This window comes from Sapajus apella, unplaced genomic scaffold (genome assembly GCF_009761245.1).
Source record: "Sapajus apella isolate SASKATOON/1434 unplaced genomic scaffold, GSC_monkey_1.0 scaffold45, whole genome shotgun sequence".
NCBI lineage: Eukaryota > Metazoa > Chordata > Mammalia > Primates > Cebidae > Sapajus > Sapajus apella.
Window position 1 is genome coordinate 16,205,335 of NW_022436985.1, and position 26,673 is coordinate 16,232,007.

Below are 26,673 nucleotides of genomic sequence, written 5' to 3' on the forward strand. Positions count from 1 at the left end.
ACACGACAATTACTGAAAGAGTTGAAACAAATGAACAAACAAACAAACAATGCCTGAGACCCAGTTGAATGAGAATCTCTGAGGGATTGGGCTGGATATCATGTTTTTAAAAGCTCTCAAGATCATTTTCATGGGCTGCCAAGGTTCAGAATTGCTATGTGTCCATGCCGCCAAAGGATGCTATTGGTGAGAAGCATGGCTGATATTCATAACTCAGGAGTCTTGGACAGGAAACTTGTTGATACCCAGTACTGCATGTTGGCAGGAAGATGGAAAAGCTGGGAATGGACTTATTAGAGCTGGTGGAGCCAACCTATCAATGGAAGGTAGCTTCCTCCAAAGTTACAGGGTGCTTTAAAGTGTAGAGTTCAAAGGCAGTGATGTGCTCACTTCAGCAGGGAAGGAAGGCCCCTATGAATTTCAGAGGTATATGTTCATTGCAATTCTGGGCATTCCTCCTGTGTCTGGTTGACTGCAACACCCTCCTCCCTGACTCCCTGTCTCCAGTTTTAACCCTTTCCAAGCTGTCTTCCACACAGCCTAGCAGTGTTTCTATTCTACTATTCTACTATAACAAATTACCATAAGCACAGTGTCATAAAGAAATACCCATTTGTTAGCTCACATTTCTGTAGCCAAAGAGTCACTGGATCTCTGCTCAGGGTCTCACTAGGTTGGTGTTGCTTGACTGTGTTCTCATCTGGAACTTGGGATTCACTTCCAGGCTCATTCAGGCTGCTGGCAGAATTCAATTTCTTTCCATTGTAGGACTGAGGTGCCATTCCCTTGCTGGCTGTTAGCCAAGGACCCTCTCTTTTCTTACAGGCCATTCCCATTCCTTGGCACATGGCCCCAGCCAGCAATGGAGAATCGTCCTTATATCCAACTTATCAAGAGAGCTCAGGCTGGGTGCAGTGGCTCACACCCGGAATTCCAGGACTTTTGGAGGCCAAGGCAGGTAGATCACTTGAGATCAGGAGTTTGAGACCAGCTGGCCAACATATTGAAACTCCGTCTCTACTAAAAACACAAAAATTAACTGGGTGTGGTGGCACACATCTGTAATCCCAGCATCCCAGCTACTCAGGAGGCTGAAGCAGAAGACTCACTTGAACCCAGGAGGTGAGGTGGAGGTTGCAGTGAGCTGAGATTGTGCCACTGCACTCCAGCTTGGGTGACAGAGTAAGACTCCATCTCAAAAAAAAAAAAAAAAAAGAAAAGAAAGCTGAGCCCCTTTTAAGGACTCACCTGATTATGTCAGGGTCACCAAGAATAATCTCCCTATCTTAAAGTCAACTGATTTGTGACCTTAATTACATCTGCAAATTCAATAACTGAGAGAAAATATGGATGCCACTTGGGCTGGGAATTTGGGGAACTATCTTAGAATTTTGCCTACCATATAGTCCTAATAATATATGCTTAAAATATTTCAGTGGATGCACTTTGCCTACTGGATGAAGCCCACGTTTCTTAGCATGGCATCTAAGACTGCATAATCTGGCCTATCTATCTAGACTTGTCTCTAATTACTGTGTCCCTGCAACTTATTTCAATTACGCTATATCTATGCCAATTTATTCATATTTTTGTGGCTTTGTATACTATTTTGTTTCTTGATTCTGAGCTTTAGTTAAAGCTATTTCCTGTGCTTAGAATGCCTTTGCTATCTATATTCACATGAAAAACTGTTTGTGACCCAGCACAGCTTCATCTTATCTAGCACCTATCTCTGGATTTATTAGTTCACTAAGTGAGTATTTATTGAGCCCCTACTACATACTGTTCTAGGCATTGGAGATACAGTAGTTAATCTGACAGTGTTACTCTGTCTTGCCAAGTTCACCTTTTCCTTGGGGAAACAGGGGCAACATGAAAATAACTATACAATTTGTTAAGTGGGGATAGTGCTATGAAAAAAAATAAAACAAAATGAAGACAGAGGGAGAAAGTGATGGGCAAGATGTCATTTTCTAAACCATCAACTTGTAACGCTTCTGTCACAGGTGACATTTAAGCAGAGACCTGAAGGAAGGCAGGGAGGAAACAGTACAGAAACATGAGGCACAGCCTCAGGGGCTTTGCCCTTGCTGTTTCTTTTTGTCTCCATTATTTGCTGAAGGGATGAATGGGAAAGAGGGTGCGAGAATGTTCTGGGCAGAAGGAACAGGAAGGGCAAAGGCTCTGGTGTAGGAAGTCCTTCAATGCTCAGCTAATAAACATTAGGGACATATGTTGATTTAGTATCATAATTAGAACTAAAACTAGAAAGCTCTCGTGATACAACTCTAGGGAATAATAAAGTACACTCATCCACCTTCTTTCTCTCTTTTCTTTTCTTTCTGGCTCCACCACCCAGTGTCAGATTTGTTTTCCTTTCTTTGCTCTGAGGCTTTTTCTGCTGTTGCTTCATGCTTTTGGATTTCATGTGCCTGGCTGTGAACCCAATTCTGCTTCATGGTGGTTTTCCTTCAGCTCTAATTTATACCGCCAACTGGTATAGTCTGGTTGCATAATTTAATTCAAATTTGGGAGACAGAGAACTTAGCTGTCCAAGCTTTTTTTTTTTTTTTTTTTTTGAGATGGAGTTTTTCTCTTGTTGCCCATTGCCCAGGCTGGAGTGCAATGGCAAGATCTTGGCTCACTGCAACCTCCACCTGTCGGGTTGAAGCGATTCTCCTGCCTCAGCCTCTTGAGTAGCTGGAATTACATGCATGCGCCACCACCCCCAGCTAATTTTGTATTTTTAGTAGATGTGGGGTTTCACTATGTTGGTCAGGTTGGTCTCAAACTCAGGTGATCCGTCTGCCTCGACTGCCCCAAAGTGCTGGGATTATAGGCCTGAGCCACCATGCCTGATCCTTATCTTTTTTTCAATACCAGCAAGCCAAGGATTAACTAGGCTCAGATGGTGACATTAGTGTAATTACCTGAAGCTTGGATGAGTGTGGGAGGAGGGAAGAAAGGAAAAGGGATTATGTGTTTAAAATGTGGCTGCTTAGCTATTGGGGGTTAGAATGGACAAAAGTTATCTGAAAAGACAGCTTGGGTGAGCAGATACCAAACGACTTCTCTAATTTGGGAAATGAGACATATTCTTAAGGGAGAGTGAAAATTAACTGAGGAGTTTAACTACCAGCACTAAGTTCAAAGATTCAAGAGTAGCTTGGGAAAAAAAAATGGAACCAATATTCAAGAGTGCAGCAAAGACAAGTTTGGAGGACAGGAGTAGGCAGTGAGTGGAAGGGGAAGGAATCTAAGAAACATTGCCAGTGGAGGCTGATCTGTTTATTTTCCAAGGCTAGTATCTGCCACTACTTTACTGGGCAATGAAGGAAATAGGGCCGTGTACTTATAAAGAGATGTATTAGACTAATCCAAGAGAAAAACTGCAAGGAAGCCGAGCATTTGTACAAAGGCAGTTAGTATGTTCTGGCCCTCACTCACTGAAGACTTGGTGCCAGGCACTGTCATAGATATCAGGAATATGGCAGTCCTTCTCTGCCCTTGACACTCCCTCTCCCACTTCCCTGATTTATCTTTGTTGCTGGCACTTTTAACTTTCTGAAATGCTACCGATTACACTTACTGATGTTTCATTTCACCCATAGAATCTAAGTTCCGTGGACACTAAGCTCGATGAGGGCAAAACGTTTTCTGTTTTGTTCAATGTTGTATTTGCAGCATCTAGAGAATGCCTAGTTAAGTCATTACTTGCTGAACAAATGAATGAATTGCATAATTTATTTGAGCTACTTGCACAGGAATGAAGAGTGATCACATGTACGTCAAAAGCTGTCTGAAAACTAAATAATGATAATTACATGAATGTGACTGCACATGTATGAACAGTACTTAAGGCAATTTTTTTTTCAGTAAATTAAAGGAAAACAACTGCATTCAGGAAGCTGGGTTACAGGAAGAGGCGATGTCAGCTATCGAGCTCCAGGCCACATGAAGGGGCGGGGATAGCACCCACGGGTGGGGCATAGAGGGTCAAGGCCTGGGACCCGCTTGTGGCCGACTCCGCCCATCCACAAGCAGGTACCAGGGCCACGTGGGTGCATCGCTGATCGTGGGCGGCGTAGATCTGACTGGACCGCAGCTCTACGGTGTACATCCCCATGGCTCCTACAGCCGTATGCTCTTCACGGCCCTGGGCTCTGGCCAGGACGCTGCCCTGGCGGTGCTAGAAGACCGGTTCCAGCCGAACATGACGCTGGAGGCTGCTCAGGGGCTGCTGGTGGAAGCCATCACCACAGGAATCTTGGGTGACCTGGGCTCCGGGGGCAATGTGGACGCATGTGTGATCATGAAGTCAGGCGCCAAGCTACTGAGGACACTGAGCTCGCCCACAGAACCCGTGAAAAGGTCTGGTCACTACCACTTTGTGCCTGGAACCACAGCTGTCCTGACCCAGACAGTGAAGCCGCTAACTCTGGAGCTAGTGGAGGAAACCGTGCAGGCTATGGAGGTGGAGTAAAATAGGCTTGAGGCTTAGAGCTTGGAACAAGGGGAAATAAACCCAGAAAATAAAAAAAAAAACAAAAAAAAAACAAAAACAAAAAAAAACAACTGCATTCAAAGGTAAAGATGTAGTCATTGGCCCACTCAGGTGATTCAGTCAGGACTTACTGGCCTACCATGAAAATTCCTTTTCCCTTATTGAAAGGGAATTTGTTTTTATCCCTAAAATCTCAGTGGCTTAAGTCAATGCAACTTATGCAATGCTGGTTGCAGGAGGTCCTGTTTTTGTGAAGCTGCTCCAGCAGAGTCCATCTTTCTGAATAGAGATGTCCATGTGGACCTGACCCCCTAAGACCCATTAAGCAAGACAAGCAAGTGCCCCTGTCTTCTAAAGACAACAGATTCTGGCTTTTTTATCTTATCGTGAAGGAAATTCTATCACATCAGCCCAGTCACTGACCTTGAACACTCAGGCCTGGCAGGAGAAGCTGTGCACAGTGTCAACAGGCCCAGTTTTTATCATGGTGAATTTATCAATTCCTCATGGAACAGGTTGAATTTATAAAATGTTTGCAGGCAGTGGTTGTAAAAGTAGGCAGTACCAGGAAACAATCAGACATTTCCTATTTCTCTCAAATTTTCAAAATTATAATTTCTGGGTAGACTAATAGACAAATTGCTCATATAAGGAAAAGAAGTTTATTTATATGAGAATATTAAGAAAGAGTATTAAGCATTATAAAATAGCATTCTTTTCATTTTTATAAATATCGGTAATAAATTTTTTTCTTTTAATGCAGGAGTAAATTTATTTTTATTTTTCTAAGTATACACATATGTGTATATAATTTTAAATGAAAACAAGTTTATACTACACAATCTTTTTCATTTTTTGGCATGGCAGTGCATATGGCACTACTTTAATTTTTTTTTTCAATGGATAACATTTTATTTTATCTTCTTCTAAACCTTTTATTGGAATTTTAAAATATTACCTGGCTAATTTTATTATAAATAATTTATCATGTCTTTACAAATTTTTTTTATTTTTTAAAGCTACATGTGCCTCTGAAATAGTGGGCACCTTAGTTTATTTTAAGAGAAATATGTTAAGATGCCCTAATTTTTTTTTTTTTTGAAGTCCTTGTCCTTTATTGGGCAAGGGGTGAGGGAAGCAGACAGACCGGTTGGACATAGCGAATGGGTGTGTGAGGACAAAATGCTACTGGAAAGCCAGCCAACCCACACTCCTCTGAAATGGATGCTAACGTGCTTCAAACTCTGGGCACTGGTTTCACACACAGCCTCTTCGAGGGATGAAAGGGGTTCTTGTAAAGCTTTTTGTTACCCTCAACCATGGAGACAAGCTCTGAGTTCTGGTTTTCCTAGGACACTAACGCTAGTCACAAAGATCTGTGGAATGATCAAGGATGGAGGAGTGAGTGGCAGGGTGAGTTTCAAAAGGATAAGCAGAACAGGAGTCTTGCCCAAGCAGTGGGCAAGTTACAACAACAGTTCCTGTGTATGGCCTCCCACCCAACCAGAAATTGACAGAGAGGCATGTGTATGGTGAAAAGATATACATATATTTAGAATTAGCCAGCTGGACTCAGTTTAGATGATCCCAATTTTGTTGGCAACATCCAAAGCATCGTAATCAGGAGCCAGTCGAACATATGCCTTCTTCTCTCCATCAGGCCGAATCAGGGTGTTGACCTTGGCCACATCAATGTCATAGAGCTTCTTCACAGCCTGTTTGATCTGGTGCTTGTTGGCTTTAACATCCACAATGAACACAAGTGTGTTATTGTCTTCTATCTTCTTCATGGCAGACTCAGTGGTCAGCGGAAACTTGATGATAGCATAGTGGTCCAGTTTGTTTCTCCTGGGGGCGCTCTTCCAAGGATATTTGGGCTGCCTCCGGAGTCGCAGTGTCTTGGGCCGCCGGAAGGTGGGTGACGTGCGGATCTTCTTTTTTTTGTGGCTGTGGACACCTTTCAACACTGCCTTCTTGGCCTTTAAAGCCTTCGCTTTGGCTTCGGCTTTAGGAGGGGCAGGAGCTTCCTTCTTCGCTTTCGGCGCCATCTTGTGAAAAGGGTCCAAGATGCCCTAATTTTTATATATATACATATATATATTTTATTGTACTTTAGGTTTTGGGGTACATGTGCAGATCATGCAGGATTGTTGCATAGGTACATATATGGCAATGTGGTTTGCTGCCATCATCACCCCATCACCTATATCTGGCATTTCTCCCCATGTTATCCCTCCCCAACCTCCTTACCCCCTGCTGCCCCTCCCCTAGTCCCCCCCAACAGATCCCAGTGTGTGATGCTCCCCTCCCTGTGTCCATTTGTTCTCATTGTTCAATACCTGCCTATGAGTGAGAACATGCGGTGTTTGATTTTCTGTTCTTGTGTCAGTTTGCTGAGAATGACGGTTTCCAGATTCATTCATGTCCTTACAAAGGACACAAACTCATCATTTTTTATGGCTGCATAGTATTCCATGGTGTATATGTGCCACATTTTCTTTGTCCAGTCTATCATTGATGGGCATTTGGGTTGGTTCCAGGTCTTTGCTATTGTGAACAGTGCTGCAATGAACATTCATGTTCATGTGTCCTTATAGTAGAACGATTTATAATCTTTGGATATATACCCAGTAATGGGATTGCTGGGTCAAATGGAATTTCTATTCCTAGTTCCTTGAGGAATCGCCCCACTGTCTTCCACAATGGTTGAACAAATTTACACTCCCACCAACAGTGTAAAAGTATTCCTGTTTCTCCACATCCTCTCCAGCATCTGTTGTCTCCAGATTTTTTCATGATCGCCATTCTAAGTGGCATGAGAAATGCACACAGAACACAACTCACCAACAAGGACTCAAAAAATATTTTCACTGCTACTTGTGTTTTGCAAGGCAGACTAGTAGGTGCTAGGGATATAGCAGTGAGGAAAACAGACTTCTTGCCCCCATGGAGTTACTATTCAGAGATAATAACTGTTAAACATTTAAAGATGAAATTGAAATCAGTGTCTTTTGACTTGACTCCTGATTGTAAAGGAGAGGGACCTTCTTTTATTTGCACACACACATTTACCTTTAGGACACTGAAGGAAATGGGCACAGCATAGACTACAGCTGCTTTGGGTATAGCCTATTCTCACATCAGAGTCCCCCTCAGAGTGCATCAGACCTTCCAAATCAAGACAGATGCATTGGACTGATATCATAGGTTATGAAAAGCAAATAAACAGCTGCTTCTGCAACATAATTTTTACTAAATTAACAAAATCCCTAGCTACATTTCAAATGTGTGGATGACACCCATAGAAAATAAGCAGGCAAGTGAATCCTCTCAGTTTACTATAAAATTCAATATTAAGCTTCATTCTTGACTAATGGTAAAGCTAACATTGACATTAGCTAGATTCCAACTTTCAGCCAAAACAAATAGGTTTCACAGAGACCAGAGTTCAAGTTCAGTCAAAAGCAGGGACGTCACCTATATAAAAGTTGGTAAAATAACTCTTCCTTACTCTATGAATTCTGTCATAATGCTTTCTGTTACACTCTCATTTATTTTGTGATTGGTACTAGAACTTCTCAATTCTTATCGGGTCAAATAGAGTCCAGATATAGACCAAATGTAATAATAAATTAAAGTGGATCAACTTGTGTTTTTGTTTTTTAAATTATTTATATGCGTATACTATTATTAACAGATAAATTGTAAAGTTGGAAAGAGAATGCTGAGAAGAATATAATGGCTGTGTTGTCATGTGTTATTTGTATTTTTAGCTTTCTCTAAGAGTTTAAGTCAAGAAAATCACTAAATATGTTGGGGAATGGGAATTAGAAGGTATGTGATTCAGAGAAACTAAATACCAGGTTGGAGACACCTTTGGCGGTAAGGACACCTAAATACCAGGTTCCAGATCTGCAGTGTTGACTCATCCTCAGAGTTCCTTAGCTAAGTTTTTGAAAAAATTTCAGGGCCTAAATGGATTGTTCTCCATCAAGAGCTGAATTATACCTCAGTCTGTCTTTAGCTATCAAGTGAATTTTCATGGTTCGGAAATCATCTTTTAAAAATTATGATTATAAATTAAATGCTAGGGACACTCAAAAAGAGTAGACTGTCCATTCAGAACTTGAATTACTGGGATATACATTTTCCTGGTGTTGCACAACCGGGCTTTGCATCCGCTGAGTGTCTGTCCTTCTCCAGAAGAGGCTGCCTTTCTCTGACAGTGGGAAGACATTTCCTTGCCTATGAATGTGACCGAGGATGAAATATATTAAGATGTTGAGGCTCACCTGGTGTCATTCCTGAAGGAATCAGCCGCCCACATTCGGAAGACTTAGAGTGGCACTCCTTGAAGTAGCAGCTGGTATACATGTGGCTGCTAAACACTCACATCAGCCTAAACTGCAAAACTAGAAAGTGCCAACACCAAAAGTTAGCTTTGCATTTGAATGGAGGACACAGTCATCCCTTCTCTTTAAGGCTGATTAATTATACAATTTACATGTAGCAATCACTTGTAAATTACAAGCAGCAGGCAACAGATGATACTGTAACTGTCTGTTCAGTAGTAATTTTTAGAGAGAAGCTTTCAAAATAGAATTGGTTTATAAAACAATGTAATTAAATAGGCTTCGAAGAGAAAATATTTAAACTCTTCTTCTTGCCCTACTTTACCCTTTCCTATTTGGCCAAGGGAAGTCCTTTCTTAGGGGTTGTAACTATTGATTTCCAGGTAGATTCCAATGCTGCCCTTTGATGTAACATGACTTTATAGGTGCTACATGATATGCAAAATTGACCTCCGTGTGTTCTAAATCTAGTCAGTTTTTAAATTTGTCTTTTTTATGTCACATGTGTTTTAAAAATCATAGAAACTTAAAAAGAGAATTGAGGGAAATCTCATCCAACAAAGGGAATCTCTTTATTTGAATAAAGTGTCCCTGAGGCATTTGTCAGGGGTCATGAACCAGTAAAACTTTATGCCAATCACACATCAAATAACATTACCAACATAACAACAACAAGGCCAAGCACCTTTCCGCACCTGCCAACCAACAAAAACGCATCAGTACTATAACATGTAAAATTCCTACAGGTTAAATGTATGCAGTATTTTGATAAGCTGATTCAAATTTTGTATTTAACTATGAGAATGAAATAAAAACATAACAGTAAACAAAATTATATTTCCTCTCTACATTCACCCTGTGAAAAGCAGCATCTTTTTAAAAAAGACGAGTGTAGAGGGTGAAGAAATGTATGGTTTTTTGTGACTTAGCAGCATTCTGACCTGTAACGTGTTAGAAATGCAAAATATTTTATGATTATGAGTTACCTTTATTACCTAAGACTCTGTTTTGAGTTATATTGGAATGCAGCATCAGTAGCTGGCAGTGAATGAAGAATATTCATAAACAGTTTGTCATGCACTCCACTCCCTGGAATGTTCTGTTTTTCTCATGACACATCTACTCTCTTGCCTAGGTTGCTCTACACAGACCCTGGAAAAAATGAAAGGTGGAACATGGCTAGTGATGTTTGAGGTTATTAAGAGTTAACAGAATCTGCTCTAAATACCCTTTATAAATGAATCAATTTTTTTTTTTTTTGAGACGTAGTTTCACTCTTGTTGCCCAGGCTGGGGTGCAGTGGTGTGATCTCAGCTCACCGCAACCTCTGCTTCCTGGGTTCAAGAGATTCTCCTTTCTCAGGCTCTGGAATAGCTGGGATTACAGGCATGCGCCACCACACCCAGCTAATTTTGTATTTTTAGTAGAGACGGGGTTTCTCCAGGTTGATCAGGCTGGTCTCAAACTCCCGACCTTAGGTGATCCACCTGCCGTGGCCTCTCAAAGTGCTGGGATTACAGGCGTGAGCCACTGTACCAGGCCTGAATCAACTCTCTCTTGGGTTTAAAACTAATTGATATCAATGTGGTATATTTGTGAATAGCAGAGTCTTTGGAGACTCTTATTCTAAAAACAGCCCAGGGAGGACTCCCCTGTTGTCAAGAGAAGCACATCTATTAATAGGTCAATAACTGCTCTTGTAAAACACTATTTTCACTCCTAAAAAATACCTAAAATAATGTCAATTATATAGACAGTATTTTTAGGAGTATTTACTTGTTTGCCCTATTAGACTGGAGATTAAGATGGAAAGCTCTGCTTTTGGCTTATAAATCACTGTGGTATAGAACATGCAATCAGGGAATACCAAGACCCAGTCATAGAGCAGATGCAATCCTGGTTCCCCACTGCATCTGCCCTCTCAACTGTAGTCACTGGTTACTCCTCTCTGCTCTATTTCCTACCAAAACCCGATTATAAGAGTTTATTCTCCCTCAGCTACTTTCTTCTTATTGTGAACAAAAACCAATGTGCTATCTCTCCCAGGGAATTTTGCACATTAAGCCTTTTGCTAATTATTAATCACAGAATTAATATCTCTGCCTGTCAAGAAGGTTCAGGTGCAGGTAATCAGAGGGTGGGACATCTTTAACCTTTACACTTATAATTGCCCCACCTCTGTACTTGCTGGGTGAGTTAGGCCAATGGATTATCACTCCATTTGGCATGTCATCTGCTAATTTGCCCCACTTAATTTCTAGTAACACAGAAATTTTTAGGAAGGCTAGTTAAGGTCTATATTTTTTGAAAATATTACTGCTATACATGCTTCTTAGAAATATTAGAGTCATTTTGAGCAATCTTTTAGCTTCAAGGAAATTAAGGTATCTTCCACACTAATATATTCAGAGCTATTTGTCTTATAAGAAGAGTTAGTTAAAAAATGAATCCAAGAGTCACCATAAGAAAGATTTAAGATTATCAGCCAAAATGTTTCTGTTTGTGAGAGAAAGCCTTGAAAATGTGAGGTCAAAGGCTTTTTCTCTTTTCCTTAAAAGTTGCATGTAACTAAAAGATGCATGGATATTTCTTGTTTTTTATTATTTTAGCATTTCTTAAAATTTATGCTAATACTGATTGATTTAATCTTTGAGAACAGAAATTCTGTGTGTCCGTATAGTCTCAGAATCCAAAGCTTAACTTCAGCCTGTGAAGTATTTGCAGGTGCACAGACCACATGAAGCTCCTGAGTTTTTAGACAGATTGTTTTCGGTGATTTTGGGATCCAATTTGACTATCTCTGTCACTTTTATTTTACCTGAGCTCCTGATTTAGGAAAAGTGATGCAATGTGTCAGGTACAGTTTGCCATAGGACTCTAACGTTGATATACATGTCACTTGGTAGACCGTGAATGCCAATGCAGTTTACATAGACAAACCAGTTTTTAAAACTGAATTCTGTCAGTAACTTTTCTAACTGCTCACCAACAGGATTGGTGATTGTCTTGTCTGTGCTTTGGTATCTGGAAACGCTTTCCTTTTCAGCAGGACTGGTTTCATTAATTGCAGGGCCCCTTGCAAAATGCAAATGCAGAGTCCTTTGTCAAAGACGAAGGGAAAAAATGTCATTTAACATACTGAAACGGAAAGTGTTTTTTATTCTTCTGTAGTCTCTCTCAGGATGTCATGTGTGTGTGTGTGTGTGTGTGTGTATGTGTGTGTGTGTGTGTGTATGTGTGTGATTTGTTGTCATTCTAAGAAAAAATTTAAATTATTAATGTGAATTTTATCATTCATCTTTATATTGTACAATGTCAGCTTTGAATGTAAATATAATATTTAATTCACATCCAGAATCACTGAAATTATACAATTTGTATTTTGTAGCTTATACATGCGTATGTATTTCATGCTTACAGAACAGTAGACATGCTATCCAACTGACTCAACAGTGTTTGTTCCACTTCTTGATACACATACATTCTACCAACACTTTCTACTTCTGCCTAATATTGATGACTAAAGAAGGAGTAAAAGGAAAAGGACTATAGATTGCCTTATCTTTTTTTTTAACCTTCTATGCCATTGTTTTCAGCGTAAGTGGCTAATACAGGAAAATAACATGAATAAAAAGGTATATAAGGTTTCTGGGTTGTTTGTGTTTATTATAACACCACTGTCTTCATGTTCCATATGAAGCCAGTTCTGGTTCAAGTGGAAAGCATGATCGCTTGGGGCTGTCAGCGTCCTTGTTTACTCAGTTGAAGATACAACCTTGTACTTGCTTTGAGTCTTCCTGAACTCCCACACATTGTGAGTTCACTGGAATTCTATACTCACAGGACACTGCGCACATTATATGCACATGGGGTAGCAAGGAGCAACAGACATGCCTGTGGTACTCATCTCCTCTGCTGCTGTGCATCTGCTATTGTTCCATCCACCTTCACTTATAAAACTAAGTTTAAGAATACAGCTATTAAGAATTTTTAAATGGCAACAGCATAGCATTATACCAAGTGGGGTCCCTTCTGAGGACCAAGTTCAGTGCTACTGTGCAGATCAAACATTCATACAGCTGGCATTGAATGAACTATCGCAAAGATAACTTGTTGCCAAAATGTCATCCAGAAGGACATACTACTATGATTTATTTATATCTGGATTATTTATTCGTACCACCTGTGCACATTTTGTTCTTTTGGCATGGAACAAAAGCAGCACACCTTATTCTAAAAGATGAAACTCTGCATCTCCAATCAATATACAGGTTTCTGTGCCTTTGACTGGTACCTTTCCTTGTCCATTCTCTACCCAAACTCTAAAGGCATCTTCATGCTCTTATTTTATTTTTTTTGGACCCCAAAGACACAAGACTAACATGGATCTGAATACATGTAGAGGATGAAGTGAGGGCATTCACTAAGCACAGGCACAGAGACGAGTCATATAAAAGAAAACTTTAATGTTGTTCTACAGTTAGCTGTGGGAAACAGACTGATTCTCCTGATTCTGACCTCTTTGTAAACTCAGATTCCATCATCATATTTTAGCTCCCAGGATCCTGCCTGATCTCTGGGCCTCCAGCCTCAGACTCCATTTTTTGTTTTGTTTTGTTTTTGTCTTTGAGACCGAGTTTTGCTCTTTCTGCCTAGGCTGGAGTGCAACGGCACAATCTCAGCTCGCTGCAACTTCCACCTCCTGGGTTCAAGCAATTTTCCTGCCTTAGCCTCTCAAGTAGCTGGGATTACAGGCATGCACCACCATGCCCAGCTAATATTTTTTACATATATATTTTTTTTATCATACTTTAAGTTCTGGGATACATGTATAGACCATGCAGGTTTGTTACATAGTTATACATGTGCCATGGCGGTTTGCTGCACCCATCAACCCATCATCTACATTAGGTATTTCTCCTAATGCTTTCCCTCCCCTAGTCTCCCACCCATTGACAGGCCCCAATGTATGATGTTCCCCTCCCTGTGTCCATGTGTTCTCTTTGTTCAACTCCCACTTAATAGTGAGAACATGCGGTATTTGGTTTCCTATTCCTTTGCTAGTTTGCTGAGAATGATGATTTCCAGCTTTATCCCTGTCCTTGCAAGGGACATAAACTCATTCTTTTTATGGCTGCATAGTATTCCATGATGTATATGTCCAACTAATTTTTGTATTTTTAGTAGGGACGGCATTTCACCATGTTGGTCAGGATAGCCTAGAACTCCTGACCTCCAGTGATCTGCCCACCTCTGCCTCCCAAAGTGCTAGGATTACAGGTGTGAGCCACCACACACAGCCTCCAGCTCTTCTAACACATTCTTCACTACGACACCAATGAGAAGGAGAGATGAAGGCATGAGAAGGAACAGAAGGATAAATAAGTATAGTGTATGCATGAGAGACAGTAGAAAATTTTAGCTATAACAAAAAGTTAAATTTGAGATAGGAAGACAGGTTAAGGCCAAAATACAGTGCAAAATTTACACCAAAAAAAGCAGAGCTTAAATGTGGTGAATGCTCTTTGTGGCTTTTGGTTCTGAGCCATAGCTTAACCTAAATTAACGACAGTCTGTCACCTGCCTGTCACCTGCACTCTTACCATGTCCTTCCCTTTTCTTGTAATCCTAGCAAGATTCTGTACTCTTTGGCATACTTCCTCACTCCTCCACTTCTAGAAACCTGCCAGTAATCCTTTTTAGCTCAACTTCCATTTCCAACCAATGGGTAAGTTCCGCTGACTTCTTCAGACTGCCTGCTCTTCTGTAGTCTTTCTGCTATTTGCTAGTGTCAATATCCAGACATTAGCCTACCTCTCCTGGTTGTGGTACCCGCAGCCTAAATAGTTGCCTGGTTTCCAGTCTTTTTTTCCCTTCAAATGCATCCTCCTCTCCACTGAGGAAATCCATTGAAACATTGTTAAAAAGAATCTTATGGTTCTTGCCTTGCAGTTCTTTCCTGCACCATGTCTCACCATCCCAGTCTCACTTGGAAAGATCAAGCGCCAGAGTTATTTGCAGTTCACAAAGAAACTCAGCATTTCTTTTTATTCCATACCTTTTTTCTTGCACTCATGAGATTTCCTCCTCCTCAAACACCATATATCTCTTTTCATATCCTCAGACCTGCTCTCTTCTCCCACCCCACACCACTTCTTTGTCACCTAACTTTTATTCTGTCCCATTGTGCTCAGCTCTGGGGGCCACCTCCTCCTGGAAGCCTCCCAGCAACAGGGGGTTTTTCTCCCAGGTATGTTAGATGCTCCTCTTTTTGCTCCTCCTGCATCTTCTGCATACCTCTAGGCTTAATATGCACCACCTCTTTTAGATAGAATTTGTTCATCTCTTTCCCCAACTACACTGTGGGAAGCTCCTTGAGGGTAAGGCATATGATGTCCCAAGTGCCTGCTCAGCACTGCCATGCAGATCCCCACCCCTTCACATGTCTGCATCTGCTTTGTCACTGGTCACTGCAATATCCTCTCCCCAGTTCATTGGAAAACTTTTCCCATGCTGACTATCTTCTGCCCTGAGTCCTTTTTACCAATACTGAGGCTTTCCCCCACCCCCTAAGATGCCTTGTGTTTGTTGACTAGGGCTACTATAATACAGTGCTACAGATTGGGGGGCGTTAAGCAGTAGAATTATTTCCCTCACATTTCCCTCACAAGTCTGAGATCAAGGCATGGGCTGTATTGGTTCCTCCTGAAGCCTTGCAGATGGCTGTCTTTCCCCCAAGCCTTCACATGGTCTTTCCTCTGTACGTATCTGTCCTATAATCTCCCCTTCTTATGAGGACACCAGTCAGATTGGATTAGGGCCCACCCTAATGACTTCACTTTAAGTAATTGCCTCTTTAGAGACCCTGTGTCCAAATACAGTCCTATTAATATTTATCATATTCTGAAGGACTGAGAGTTAAGACATATAAACTTGGAGGAAAAATAACCCATAAAGTGCCTCTTACCCATTAATACCTTTCCCCAAATTTGTTGCCAGTCTCAAGCAGCTCCCACCTTCGGAGATGCAGGTTACAACATCCCTGTCTCTCTCTTTCCCACTTGTTGAAAGCACTGTTGTGAGCTGTTTGCATTTGGACCCCCTTGGACCTCATAGTTCTGGGATTTCATGTATGAAGTTGACCTCCAGTGATATATGGGAACTATGGAAAATTATTTCTTCTTCTATGTGATACTTTCACGTCTGAAAAAAATGACTTGCTATTTTCATTTCCCTTCTTATTTTTTCCGAACGTCTATAGAATCTAGAGTTTATATCATACAAGTGAATGGACTATCATGCATTGTAATATCACCTGTCATGGTTTGACATTCCAAAGAGATGTATAAAAGATTGTTGCTTGTTTTCAGACAAACAAAGAAGATTGGATCTTCTTTTATATATATATATATATATATATATATAAGCAAATTATATACTATATTATTTTTTTGCTAAAGAAATGAGCCCCAAAGAGGTTACATATCAAGTAAGTGTTAAAGCCAGCTTTCAAATTCAGGTCTCCAGACTACAAGGCCAACAATGTGCTTTTCACTATATCATTACCTTATTTATAAGGTCCTCAGAAGCAGACATAAATGTATTTCATAAGCACTTACTTTTATAAACCTATGCTTATTTTATTAACTCAATTGATTACTTTTAAAAAATATTAAAGTATTTGCTCATTGTAGAAACTTTAACTGTATGTTTTATTTTAAATGAGTTGAAAATTTATAATTATGGCTTATAATAGAAAATTATTGGATATGTTTACAATTTAAAAGTAAACATACTCATTTAAACTTATTTAATAAACGAATCTATTTTGTACCTTTTATAATTTTTATAATTGTTATGCTTTTTATTTAAACATTTTAAAGATAATTTTAACTTTTAGATTCAGGGGTACATGTGCAGGTTTGATATGTGGGTATAGTGCATGATGCTGAAGTTTGGGGTAAGAATGACCTCATCACCCAGGTATAATAAGCATAGTACCCCATAGGTGGTTTTCCAGCCTCTGCCCTTCTGCTCTCTCCACTCTAGTAGTCCCCAGTGTTGTTTGTTTCCATCTTTATTTCCATGGGTACCTAATGTTTAGCTCCCACTTGCAAGTGAGAACATGTAATATTTGGTTTTCTGTTCGTGTGTTAATTGTTTAGGATAATAGCCTCTAGCTGCATCTAGGTTACTGCAAAGGACATGATTTCATTCTTTCTGTGGCTGTGTAGTATTCCATGGTATATCCGTACCACATTTTCTTTATCCAGGCAGCTGTTAGTGGGCACCTAAGTTGATTCCATGTCTTTACTATTGTGAATAATGCTGCAATGAACATATGTATTCATGTGTCTTTTTTAGTACAATGATTTATTTTCCTTTGAAAATACTGAGGATTTTCCTATACTCAGTAAAGGATGAGTGGGTTGAGTGGTAGTTCTGTTTTAAGTTCTTTGAGAAATCTCTAATCTGCTTTCCACAGTGGCTGAACTAATTCACATTTCCACCAACAGTATATGAGTGTTCCCTTTTCCCCACAGCCCTGTCAGCACTTGTTTATTTACTTATTAATAATCACCATCTGATTGGTGTGAGAGAGTATCTCCTTGTGGTTTTGATTTACATTTCTCTGATGATTAGTGATGCTGAACATTTTGTCACGTTTGTTGGTCACTTGTATGTCTTCTTTTGAGAAGTGTCTGTTCATGTCTTTTGTCTACTTTTTAATGGGGTTATTCAGTTTTTGATTATTAAGTTTTTTAAAGATTCTGGATATTAGACCTTTGTCAGATAGTTAATGAGTCTTTTCTCTCAGTCTGTAGGTTGTCTGTTTACTCTGTTGATAGTTTCATTTGCTGTGCAGAAGTTCTTTAGTTTAATTAGGCCCCACTTGTCAATTTTTGCTTTTGTTGCAATTGCTTTTAAGGACTTAGTCATGAAGTCTTTACCAAGGTCAAAGTCCAGAATGGTGTTTACTAGGTTTTCTTCTAGGATTCTTATAGTTTGAGGTCTTACAAGTAAATATTTAAGCCATTTTGAGTTTTGTATATGGGGGAAGGCAGGGGGTCCGGTTTCATTCTTCTGCATATGGCTAGCCAGTTATCCCAGCACCATTTATTGAATAGTGAATCCTTTCTCTATTGCTTATTTTAGTCAACTTTATCGAAGACCAGATGTTCATAGATGTGCAGCTTTATTTCTGAGTTCTCTATTCTGTTCCACTGGTCTGCTAATGTTTCTGTTTTTGTATAAATACCATGCTCTTTTGTTTATTGTAGCCATACATCATAGTTTGAAGTTAGGTAAGGTGATGCCTCCAGCTTTGCTCTTTTTGCTTAGAATTTCCTCGGCCATTCAGCCTCTTTGGTTCCATATGAAGTTTAGAATAATTTTTTTCTAATCCTGCAAAAAATGACATTGGTAAGTTTGATAGGAATAACATTAAATCTGTAGATTGCTTTGGGCACTATGGACATTTTAATAATATTGATTCTTGAAATCCATAAGCATAGAATGTTTTTCCATTTGTTTGTACCATCTGTGATTTATTTCAGCAGTGTTTTGTAGTTCTCCTTGTAGAGATCTTTCGCCACCTTGGTTAGATGTATTTCTAGGTATTTTATTATTTTTTGTGGCTATTATAAATAGGATGGTTTTCTTGATCTTGTTCTCAGCTTGAACATTATTGGTCTATAGAAATACTACTGATTTTTGTGCATTCATTTTGTGGCCTAAAGCTTTAGTGAAGTCACTTATCAGTTGTGGAAGCATTTGGTAGAGTCCTTAGGTTTTTCTAAGCATAGAACCATATTGTCAGCAAAGAGAGATAATTTGACTTGTTCTTTTCCTATTTGTATACCTTTTATTTATTTATATTGCCTGATTTCTCTGGTTAGGACTTCCAGTACTATGTTGAAAAAGAGTGGTTAGAGTAAGCATCCTTGTCCTGTTCCTGTTCCTAAGGGGAATGCTTCTAGCTTATTTACATTTCTATAAACTTTTATATTTCTTATAAATAAATATTTTTATATAAAATTTTTGTAATATTAGCAAAGAGCTAAGTTATGGTACTTAGAAAATATTTGCTGATTAATGATAGGGGAGAAATCTATTTTTAAATTATAATAGAGATTAACTGATACCTGCTTTTTTACTCTGAAGAAGGCACCAGAGAAGACTTACAAGAAAACATTTTTTATTAACATGAAATATAATAGTAGAACTTATTACATAAGTTCATTTGCTGGACTGAATTTTAACGTCCTTCAAACAAGCCTATGATATAGGTTTCATCCCATTTTACACTTGAGGAAACTGAGGCTTAGCAAGGCTCATTAACTTATGCATGGTCTCAAAGGTAGTAAGCTGTGGAGCCAACATATTTCCAACTCAGTGCTCATTGTTTCACTGTGACACAAGCTGAAGAAATTACAGGATGGAGACATAGTCAGCAATTACTCATTGAAACCAGGAACATATTGGGCACAGGCACTTGAAGCCAGTGAAGCCCATAAAAGGGACATTGGTCATCTGACACTGAGTTATTTAACCGCTGTGGTGTTTAGTGTCCTAACTTATAAATATGAGGTTGATGATGGCAGTTCCTCAGGGATTTGCTGTTAAGCAAAAAAGAGTTGGGTGTGTGTGTGTGTACAGACCTGTGTACTATATCTCTACTACATATATATAGTACATAAATATGTACTTTACCTCTAATATATATACATATATAGTATGTATGTACACATGTATATATAAATATATAGCATATGTGCATATATATTTAAGATAGCTGTATAAACCAGTTCAATCCTTTTGAAAAGCAATAATTGGATAGTAAATAAAAAGCCATAAAAATATCTATATTTTTGGCCCAGTAATCCTACTTTTAGAAATATATTCTAAATAAATGACTCAAAAGACAAAAATAAGAGCATATGTAATTACAGGGAGAAAATGAAAATGATAAAAATATGTACCAAGATACCAAATACATTATAGTCTATGTTGATGGAACATTTTATGATTACTAAATATTGTAACTCTAGAGACCCTATGCAACAATACAAAATATGTGATACGTGATGCTAAGTGGATACAAGAGGTTAATACAAAGTGATGTTCTAGCTTAATACACATGCATTTGGATAAAGCCTGGCAGAAGACTCCAAGATTGGTGAGTATGTTGAAGGGAAGGTGCCTTCTTCTTTCAGAAGTCCCATCAATGTGGAGCGTTTCTTGTTGTAATGTTCTTTGTAATTGTAACCTTGTGGTGAGCACAGGTGGTGCTGAAGATGCATGAAACATGGGGAAGGAAGGTAACCGCACAAGGGACATTTTTAAAATCAGCATGTAAAACATCCAGGAAATACAAATTTAAATGCAAAAGTTTAGCAGAGCATTCAAGGGAAATGGGTACTGAGGGAGGTGCTGAAGAACACATTAGCATGTCAGACTCTAGCAAGATCCTGCCAAAAAAAACTGAAAACCCAGAATGCTTGTGAGTTTGTTCTCCCCTGTGACCTTCTTTCTGCTGGCAAGCCTGTGATAATAGCCCAAATGGAAGGAAGAAAATGTAGCAGTATGCACAGTTTACTTAAGTTCACCAAAATTTTCGAGTGTAGAAAAGGAAGTCTGGTCAAGCCTGAGTGAGTCAACATTTAATCGCCCTCCACCCAGTTCTCCTCCCTTCCCAAGGCCACCTCAGCTTTATGTCTGTGAACTTGACCCTTCCAAGGAAGGAACTCCAGCTGCGATGGGAGGGGCCAGCCCAAATGCCTATTGGTTGGTCTCAACAGTCAGGTTGAGAGGCCAGAGAGAGCAGGGGCCAGGGCATTGGTGATTATCTACATTATATCCCCCTTTAGCAACTTTCTTTTTATTCTTTTCCCTCTGAGAATTTGAAAGGTCACAGCTCCCTCCGTATCCTAGGCCCCAGAAACAGTTTGTAGCCTTTGAGCAGCCTGAGGAGCAACCAGAGTGCTTTGTCACCAGTTTGTTGAAAGCACTGTACCAATGCAGGGTGCAGTTATTTTTGCCCCTTAAATAATGAGTGATAGGGCGAGGGTAGAGACGGGAATGGCAACCTTTAAGGTAGAATCTGCTTCCATCTCAAAACAGAACACACTGTTACTAGCCTCAAAGTGTGAGGAGGAGGGACAGGCATTAGATGGACGTGAGCATCCTTGTTTTATATGGAATATAAAATTAAGACTTCTGCGAGAGGAGGCATTCTTTCTCTCAGAATTATTAGGATTGTTTGGGCTGCCTGGTGACTCAGCCTTAAGCAGATGCTCCTTGATCTGATCCCACCGCTTAGTCAACTAGCTGAGCTTGCCAGATGATCCTCACATCTTTATTCCTTAAAAACCTAGATTATCTCTTTCCTTTTGCACCAGAAGTTGCTCTTATATTTCAGGCATCAGGATAAACATTGAAGGTGGTAATTACAGTTCAAGGCCATAACAACTTCTTTGGTCTCCTTTTAGGGCTCCAATGTGGAAAGTTAACACCAGATACCTTTCATGTGGAGATTTTCTGAGAAGTTCTGTAGCTCTTTGGAGTTCTGTAGCTCTGAAGTTATTATGGGAAGAAGATAAGGGGTCAAGTACCCTCATTTTCCAGGGATCTGGAGAGGATGGCTGGTTTGCCAGAGGCTTCAACAACTTTTCTCTAATTCTCTGCCAGTCTCCTTATTCCAAGTCCATCCTCAGCACCCACACTCCCACATTCAGCAAATAGTGAGTTAGTGTGAAACACTTTCAAGCATCAGTCACCCAGACTGTGTGTGTGTACATACATATCTCGCATACATATATTACATGCATACATAGTACATATAAAACTCTGCATGTGGGAAAAGCCTGAAATGAGGATGGGGGATAGGAAAAGGGAAATGCTATTTAATAATAACTATATGTCCATCACTGCTCTGTGTTTTGCATATGAACCCACTGTTTCAGAAGTTCCCTTTTATGTGTGGCCCAGACTTAGATTTTCTGACCAAATAAATAATTTATAGGTAAGAAATCTATGCTTTGCAACTGCTAAGTTGTTTTGGTCTTAGGTATACCCAGTATAAATGTATCAGGGGAATGTTTGGTCTAAAGAAAATTAGGCTGCATGACACCCTAAGAAAGCTAGTTATGTGTTGCCATAGCAACTGGAGGAGCCTCTGAGTGAAGGGCAGAGTTCTTCAGATTCATCTACTGCCTCTGCAGATTGACTTCCTTGAAACAATCATGTTTCACATCAATACTGAACAGTTATTTTCATTTTTAAAATGTTACACTCTTAAGTTGATATATTTTGGCTTTTTCTCTGGTGCCATTACGTATCTTTTTATCTTTGGAAGGTGGGAGTTGGTAAATGTATCCTTTGAAACTTACATGCATGCATTCACTGATATTGTTGGGAGCTATGCCAGTGGGGTTTGATGGTAATTACTCTTTGATGGCTGGAACATGACCTGTGAAATGAGTTGCTGGTCTCACTTTAACTCCTAATGGACAGGAATCCACATCTCTCAGAATCCAACTATAACCCTTGTTTTCAGACCCTGGGAAGAAGTTAGCGGTTTGAATGGCTTCTCCTGAGGGTAAACTATAGGGCCTGTTCCCCAGGAATTATATTTTGCCTTTCTAAACCACAGATATCTTTGCAATTAGTCTCAAAATACCCTGCAAGATGTGTGTAAATAACACAAACCACATTTGCAGACAGGGCCACCCTGGTTGAGAGTACAAATAATTTGCCTTAGGGAAAGGGGGTAAGATAATTAGTAACAGCAGGGATAGAGATTCCAGAGGGTCACATACTCCATTCCTTGCTAAGTCCACAGGAAAAAAATCTTCCTTTTACTCAAGAAACACAGCCAATTAATGGACAGTATGGGTGGGGATGGGTCAATATTTGTTGATTAATTTTTGAAGTTCATTTTTATTTTATGGGGTTTATTGGTACCTACTATTAATTTTTTTTAACTAATAACAAGTCTCTTGATGTCTTCTTTACCAAGACTGAAAAAAGTGGGTGAAAATGTGTGTAGTGAGAATTGGGGCTGGAGGTTGGAGAGAGCTGGATCTAGTGGGGTGTTTTAGAAATTAGTAAAGCTGTGAAGAAAAAGATTTGGCTGACAAAAGAAAAAATTAATTGAAAAAAAGAGCACATACATTGTATAAGACCTGTTTTAGATATGAAGGATACAAGATAACTAAAGCATGAGTTCTGTCCTCTGTATCTCACATTCACAGCAGATCGTGACAAGTACTCTGTCTTAGTCAATTTTCTGCTGCTATAACAGAATACCACAGACTAGGTAATTTATACAGAGAAGCTATTTATTTGGCTCATGGTTCTGGAGGCTGGAAAGTCCAACAGCATAGCACCAGTATCTGATGAGGGCCCTCCGATGATGGAAGGTGAGAAGTGAGCACAGGAGACAGAGAGAAAATGAAAGTTAAACTTATTCTTTTATCAGGAGCCTGCTCCAAAGATAACTTAACACATCCCCATGATAACAGCATTAATCTATTTAGGAGGGGAGAGCCCAGATAGCCTAGTTACCTCTTAAAGGCTTCATCTCTTAATACTTTTGCAATGGCAATTATGTTTCTGACATAAGAACTTATAGGGGACACATTCAAACTATAGCACATTCTAATAATAATACCATGGGACTTGGTAGAGAGAAATTTATTCTGACTCTAGTAAGAAGTAGAGGAAAATAGTGAAATGTTTCCTAGGGAATTTGAGCTGGGCTTTTTAGAACAAGTAGGAATTCACAGGCAGATAAAATTGCAGAAAGTCTATTTTAGGAATCAGGAGCGGCATAAAAAAGGCATAAATTGGAGACATTTGTGAAAATCACATGGACCAATGTGACTTGAGATTTAGGGTAAACTATAAGGCAGAGTTGGAGTCAAAACTGAAAAAACAAAGGCTCTTTGAGAAGGCTCTGAATAGCAGGTAGAGGACTCTGGAAATTATCCAATATGGAATTAAAGATTTGGAAAACAGAGGGTTACATGGGGTCATTTTTTTTCTTTTTTTTTCTTTCTTTTCCGAGATGGAGTCTCACTCTGTCACCCAGGCTGGAGTGCAGTGGCACAGTCTTGACTCACTGCAACCTCTGCCTCCCAGGTGCAAGCAATTTTCTTGCTTAAGCCTCCCAAGTAGCTGGGATTACAGCACCACCACACCTGGCTAATTTTTGTATTTTTAGTGGAGATAGGGTTTTTGACCAGGCTGGTCTTGAACTCCTGACTTCTACCCTCCTCAGCCTCTGAAAGCACTGGGATTACATGCATGGGCCACCAGGCACAGCCAAGTCATTGTTTTTATGCAATTATATATTGGTAAAGTTATTTTTAAGAAGATTCACAGTCTGATCCATGTTCTAGGAAGATGTCTTTAAGAGGTGAACATATTCTGAATTTATGTCAACATGTGTGTATTAATTCCTTCAAAATATCATAAATGGTGTGCCTGCACAAGGTTAAATGGATTTGCACAGGCTGCAAACTAAGGAAGCCAGGCAAAAATGCTGACTCAAGATTTTCAAGTGACAGCCATCAAATTTAAATGCTTGAGGAGCACTGTTGTGAGTAAGAGGAAAATGGCTCCATGCAGCAGGAAAGCCAGTCACATCCCTGAAATTTCCCTCTCTCTGTTTCCTTTCTTGCAGGAACAGCAATGGAAACCTTCTGTATACAGCAGCATAACTCCAGTTTGCTTTCCAAGCCCTCTGATTGAGAAGCCAAAAGGCAAAGTAAGAATGAACCTACTTTTATCAGACAGTATGATTCAAGCCAATTGGCTGTTATTTTCTTTTTGTCTTGAGCTATTTGGGTGAAATAATAAAATTGATCTCATATAGGTAACTGATATAAACCAAAATTTGCACTATTTGGTTGGCCTTAGTAGGACTTTCTCAGGCAAAATGTTGAGCCTGATCCAAGAGTCGCTGGCCTCAGCAACTGCCTCCACACCTATCCCTATGACATCCTCCCCAACCTCCTTCACCCCTCTGATCTCTCCACTCTGATTCACTTTCTTTCTTAGAAACTTATAAGAAAGAGGGTGCATTTAGTCACTGACATCTTCATGTGGAAGTCAGCCACAATACTAACTGTACAATATTTGTCGTTTAAACTATCTTGTGGACTTAAAGACTTTGCCTCTAGAAACTGTAGGTATATGGTTGAACTGCTCCCGTTCTGGACCTGCAGTCACAGCCATCAGTCCCACTGGGGAGTGTAGAGCCCTAAGGGATGAGTGTGGGGCTCCCTAAAGCGAGCCTACCTGGGCCCAAATCACAGGTCTGCCATTGACTGACTGTGTGACTTGAGCAAGTCCCTTGTAAAAATAAAAAAAAAAACAATGAAATAAAAACTCATCATAATGGTACCTGCACTATTTTGTGATCATGGGGCTATCACAAAAATTAAATAATTTATATATATATATTTGGAGACAGAGTCTGACTCTGTTGCCCAGGCTGGAGTGCAGTGGTGTGATCTTTGTTCACTGCAACCTATACCTCCTAGGTTTAAACAATTCTTGTGCCTCGGCCTCCCAAGTAGCTACAGGCATGTGCCATCACACCCAGCTAATTTTTTTGTATTTTTAGTAGAGACGGGGTTTTGCCATGTTGCTCAGGCTGGTCTCCAACTCCTGAGCTCAGGCAACCCACCCCTGTCAGCCTTCTAAAGTGCTAGGATTATAGGCATGAGCCACCGCACCCTACCTAAATAATTTAATATAAATCCACAAAAGCAAGGAATTTTTTTTTAATTTATTTTTACCTATTTTGTTCACTGTGTATTCAAGCACTGAAGGACTTATGCAAATGAATTGAATACATGAATAAATTAAAAGCTAACTAGTGAGCTTAGAGAGACTACATCTCCAATTTACTTATCTCAAGAAATAGAAGAAGAAGGTATTGTATTTCAGAAAGAGAAACCAAACTCTGGCGAGTAGATCAAGCATACCTTCCAGGTATCCCTTAAGAGAAGGACCACAGTGTCTCTGGGATTCCCACCACCTTCCTGTCTTTTGCTACTGCAGTGCATCTCCGGACCACACACAATTTAGCATCTAGTATGAAACATCGTCACTGCCAGGAAAAACCAAAAACAAACAAATAAAAATTCTTTAAATAAGGTTCTTATAGATATATGTGGGTAGAACCAGAGGGGGATTTTTGCAGTTTTTAAAGGAAATGAATCAGTTTTCCTAGCTAATCCTGGTAATTTTGCCTTGGCCACAAGTCCTGCCAAGGCAGCTGTATGGGGAGTATGAAATCCCGGGTGAAGCAGAAGCCTCCTGTCATCGCTCTTAGCGGGGCTGATGTTTTGCAGGTGTAGCAGGGGAGCAACCCAAGTTTATTGGGACTTTGTTTCTGTACTTTGTGTTTGGTGAGGCCTGCAATTCCCCTTTGCTGACATCAGTTCCAGGTAATAGGAATATCCATTCACCCAAAGATTAAACCAACCAACCAACAACAAAAGACACCCTGAGTACACAGAATGTGTTGGTAACTATTCCAGTGTTCACGGCCCGGCCTCCATGGCTGTCCTCTCTAGCTCCAAATATTTTGACATTGTTTATATGGCCTCTAAATAGATCATCAGTTTGTCTGTGGAGACAGAAGCCATTTCAAAGGCTAAAGTCAAAAGTCAGTGAACCCCTCAGGAGTCGCTTGACTAAATTTCATTTCAATTCAGTAAGTGGTCCTGACTTTACTCACTGGTTTCCTAGGCATGATGAAGAACAGAAGCAGCAGTATACAAATGTTAGAGAGTGACTTTT

The 26,673-nt window shown here is 39.8% G+C and overlaps 1 protein-coding gene and 2 pseudogenes across 5 annotated transcripts in view; 2 read left to right on the plus strand and 1 right to left on the minus strand.

Annotated features, from left to right (window-relative positions):
* Nucleotides 1-26,673, plus strand: part of RASGEF1B (RasGEF domain family member 1B) — a 630,294-nt gene that overhangs the window by 433,233 nt on the left and 170,388 nt on the right. For 2 of the 3 annotated variants that reach the window (XM_032239801.1, XM_032239802.1), the window contains exon 4: nt 24,545-24,628. The exons of the other annotated variant lie outside the window; for it this stretch is intronic. In XM_032239801.1, the coding sequence (XP_032095692.1) occupies nt 24,545-24,628 (84 nt within the window). The remainder of the gene's footprint in view (nt 1-24,544; nt 24,629-26,673) is intronic. 3 annotated transcript variants of the gene reach the window in all.
* LOC116524540 lies at nt 3,959-4,539 on the plus strand (annotated as a pseudogene). Its single transcript, XR_004257381.1, has one exon. The product of XR_004257381.1 is annotated as a proteasome subunit beta type-10 pseudogene (transcript).
* LOC116524483 lies at nt 5,591-6,577 on the minus strand (annotated as a pseudogene). The gene has a single exon (XR_004257349.1). The product of XR_004257349.1 is annotated as a 60S ribosomal protein L23a pseudogene (transcript).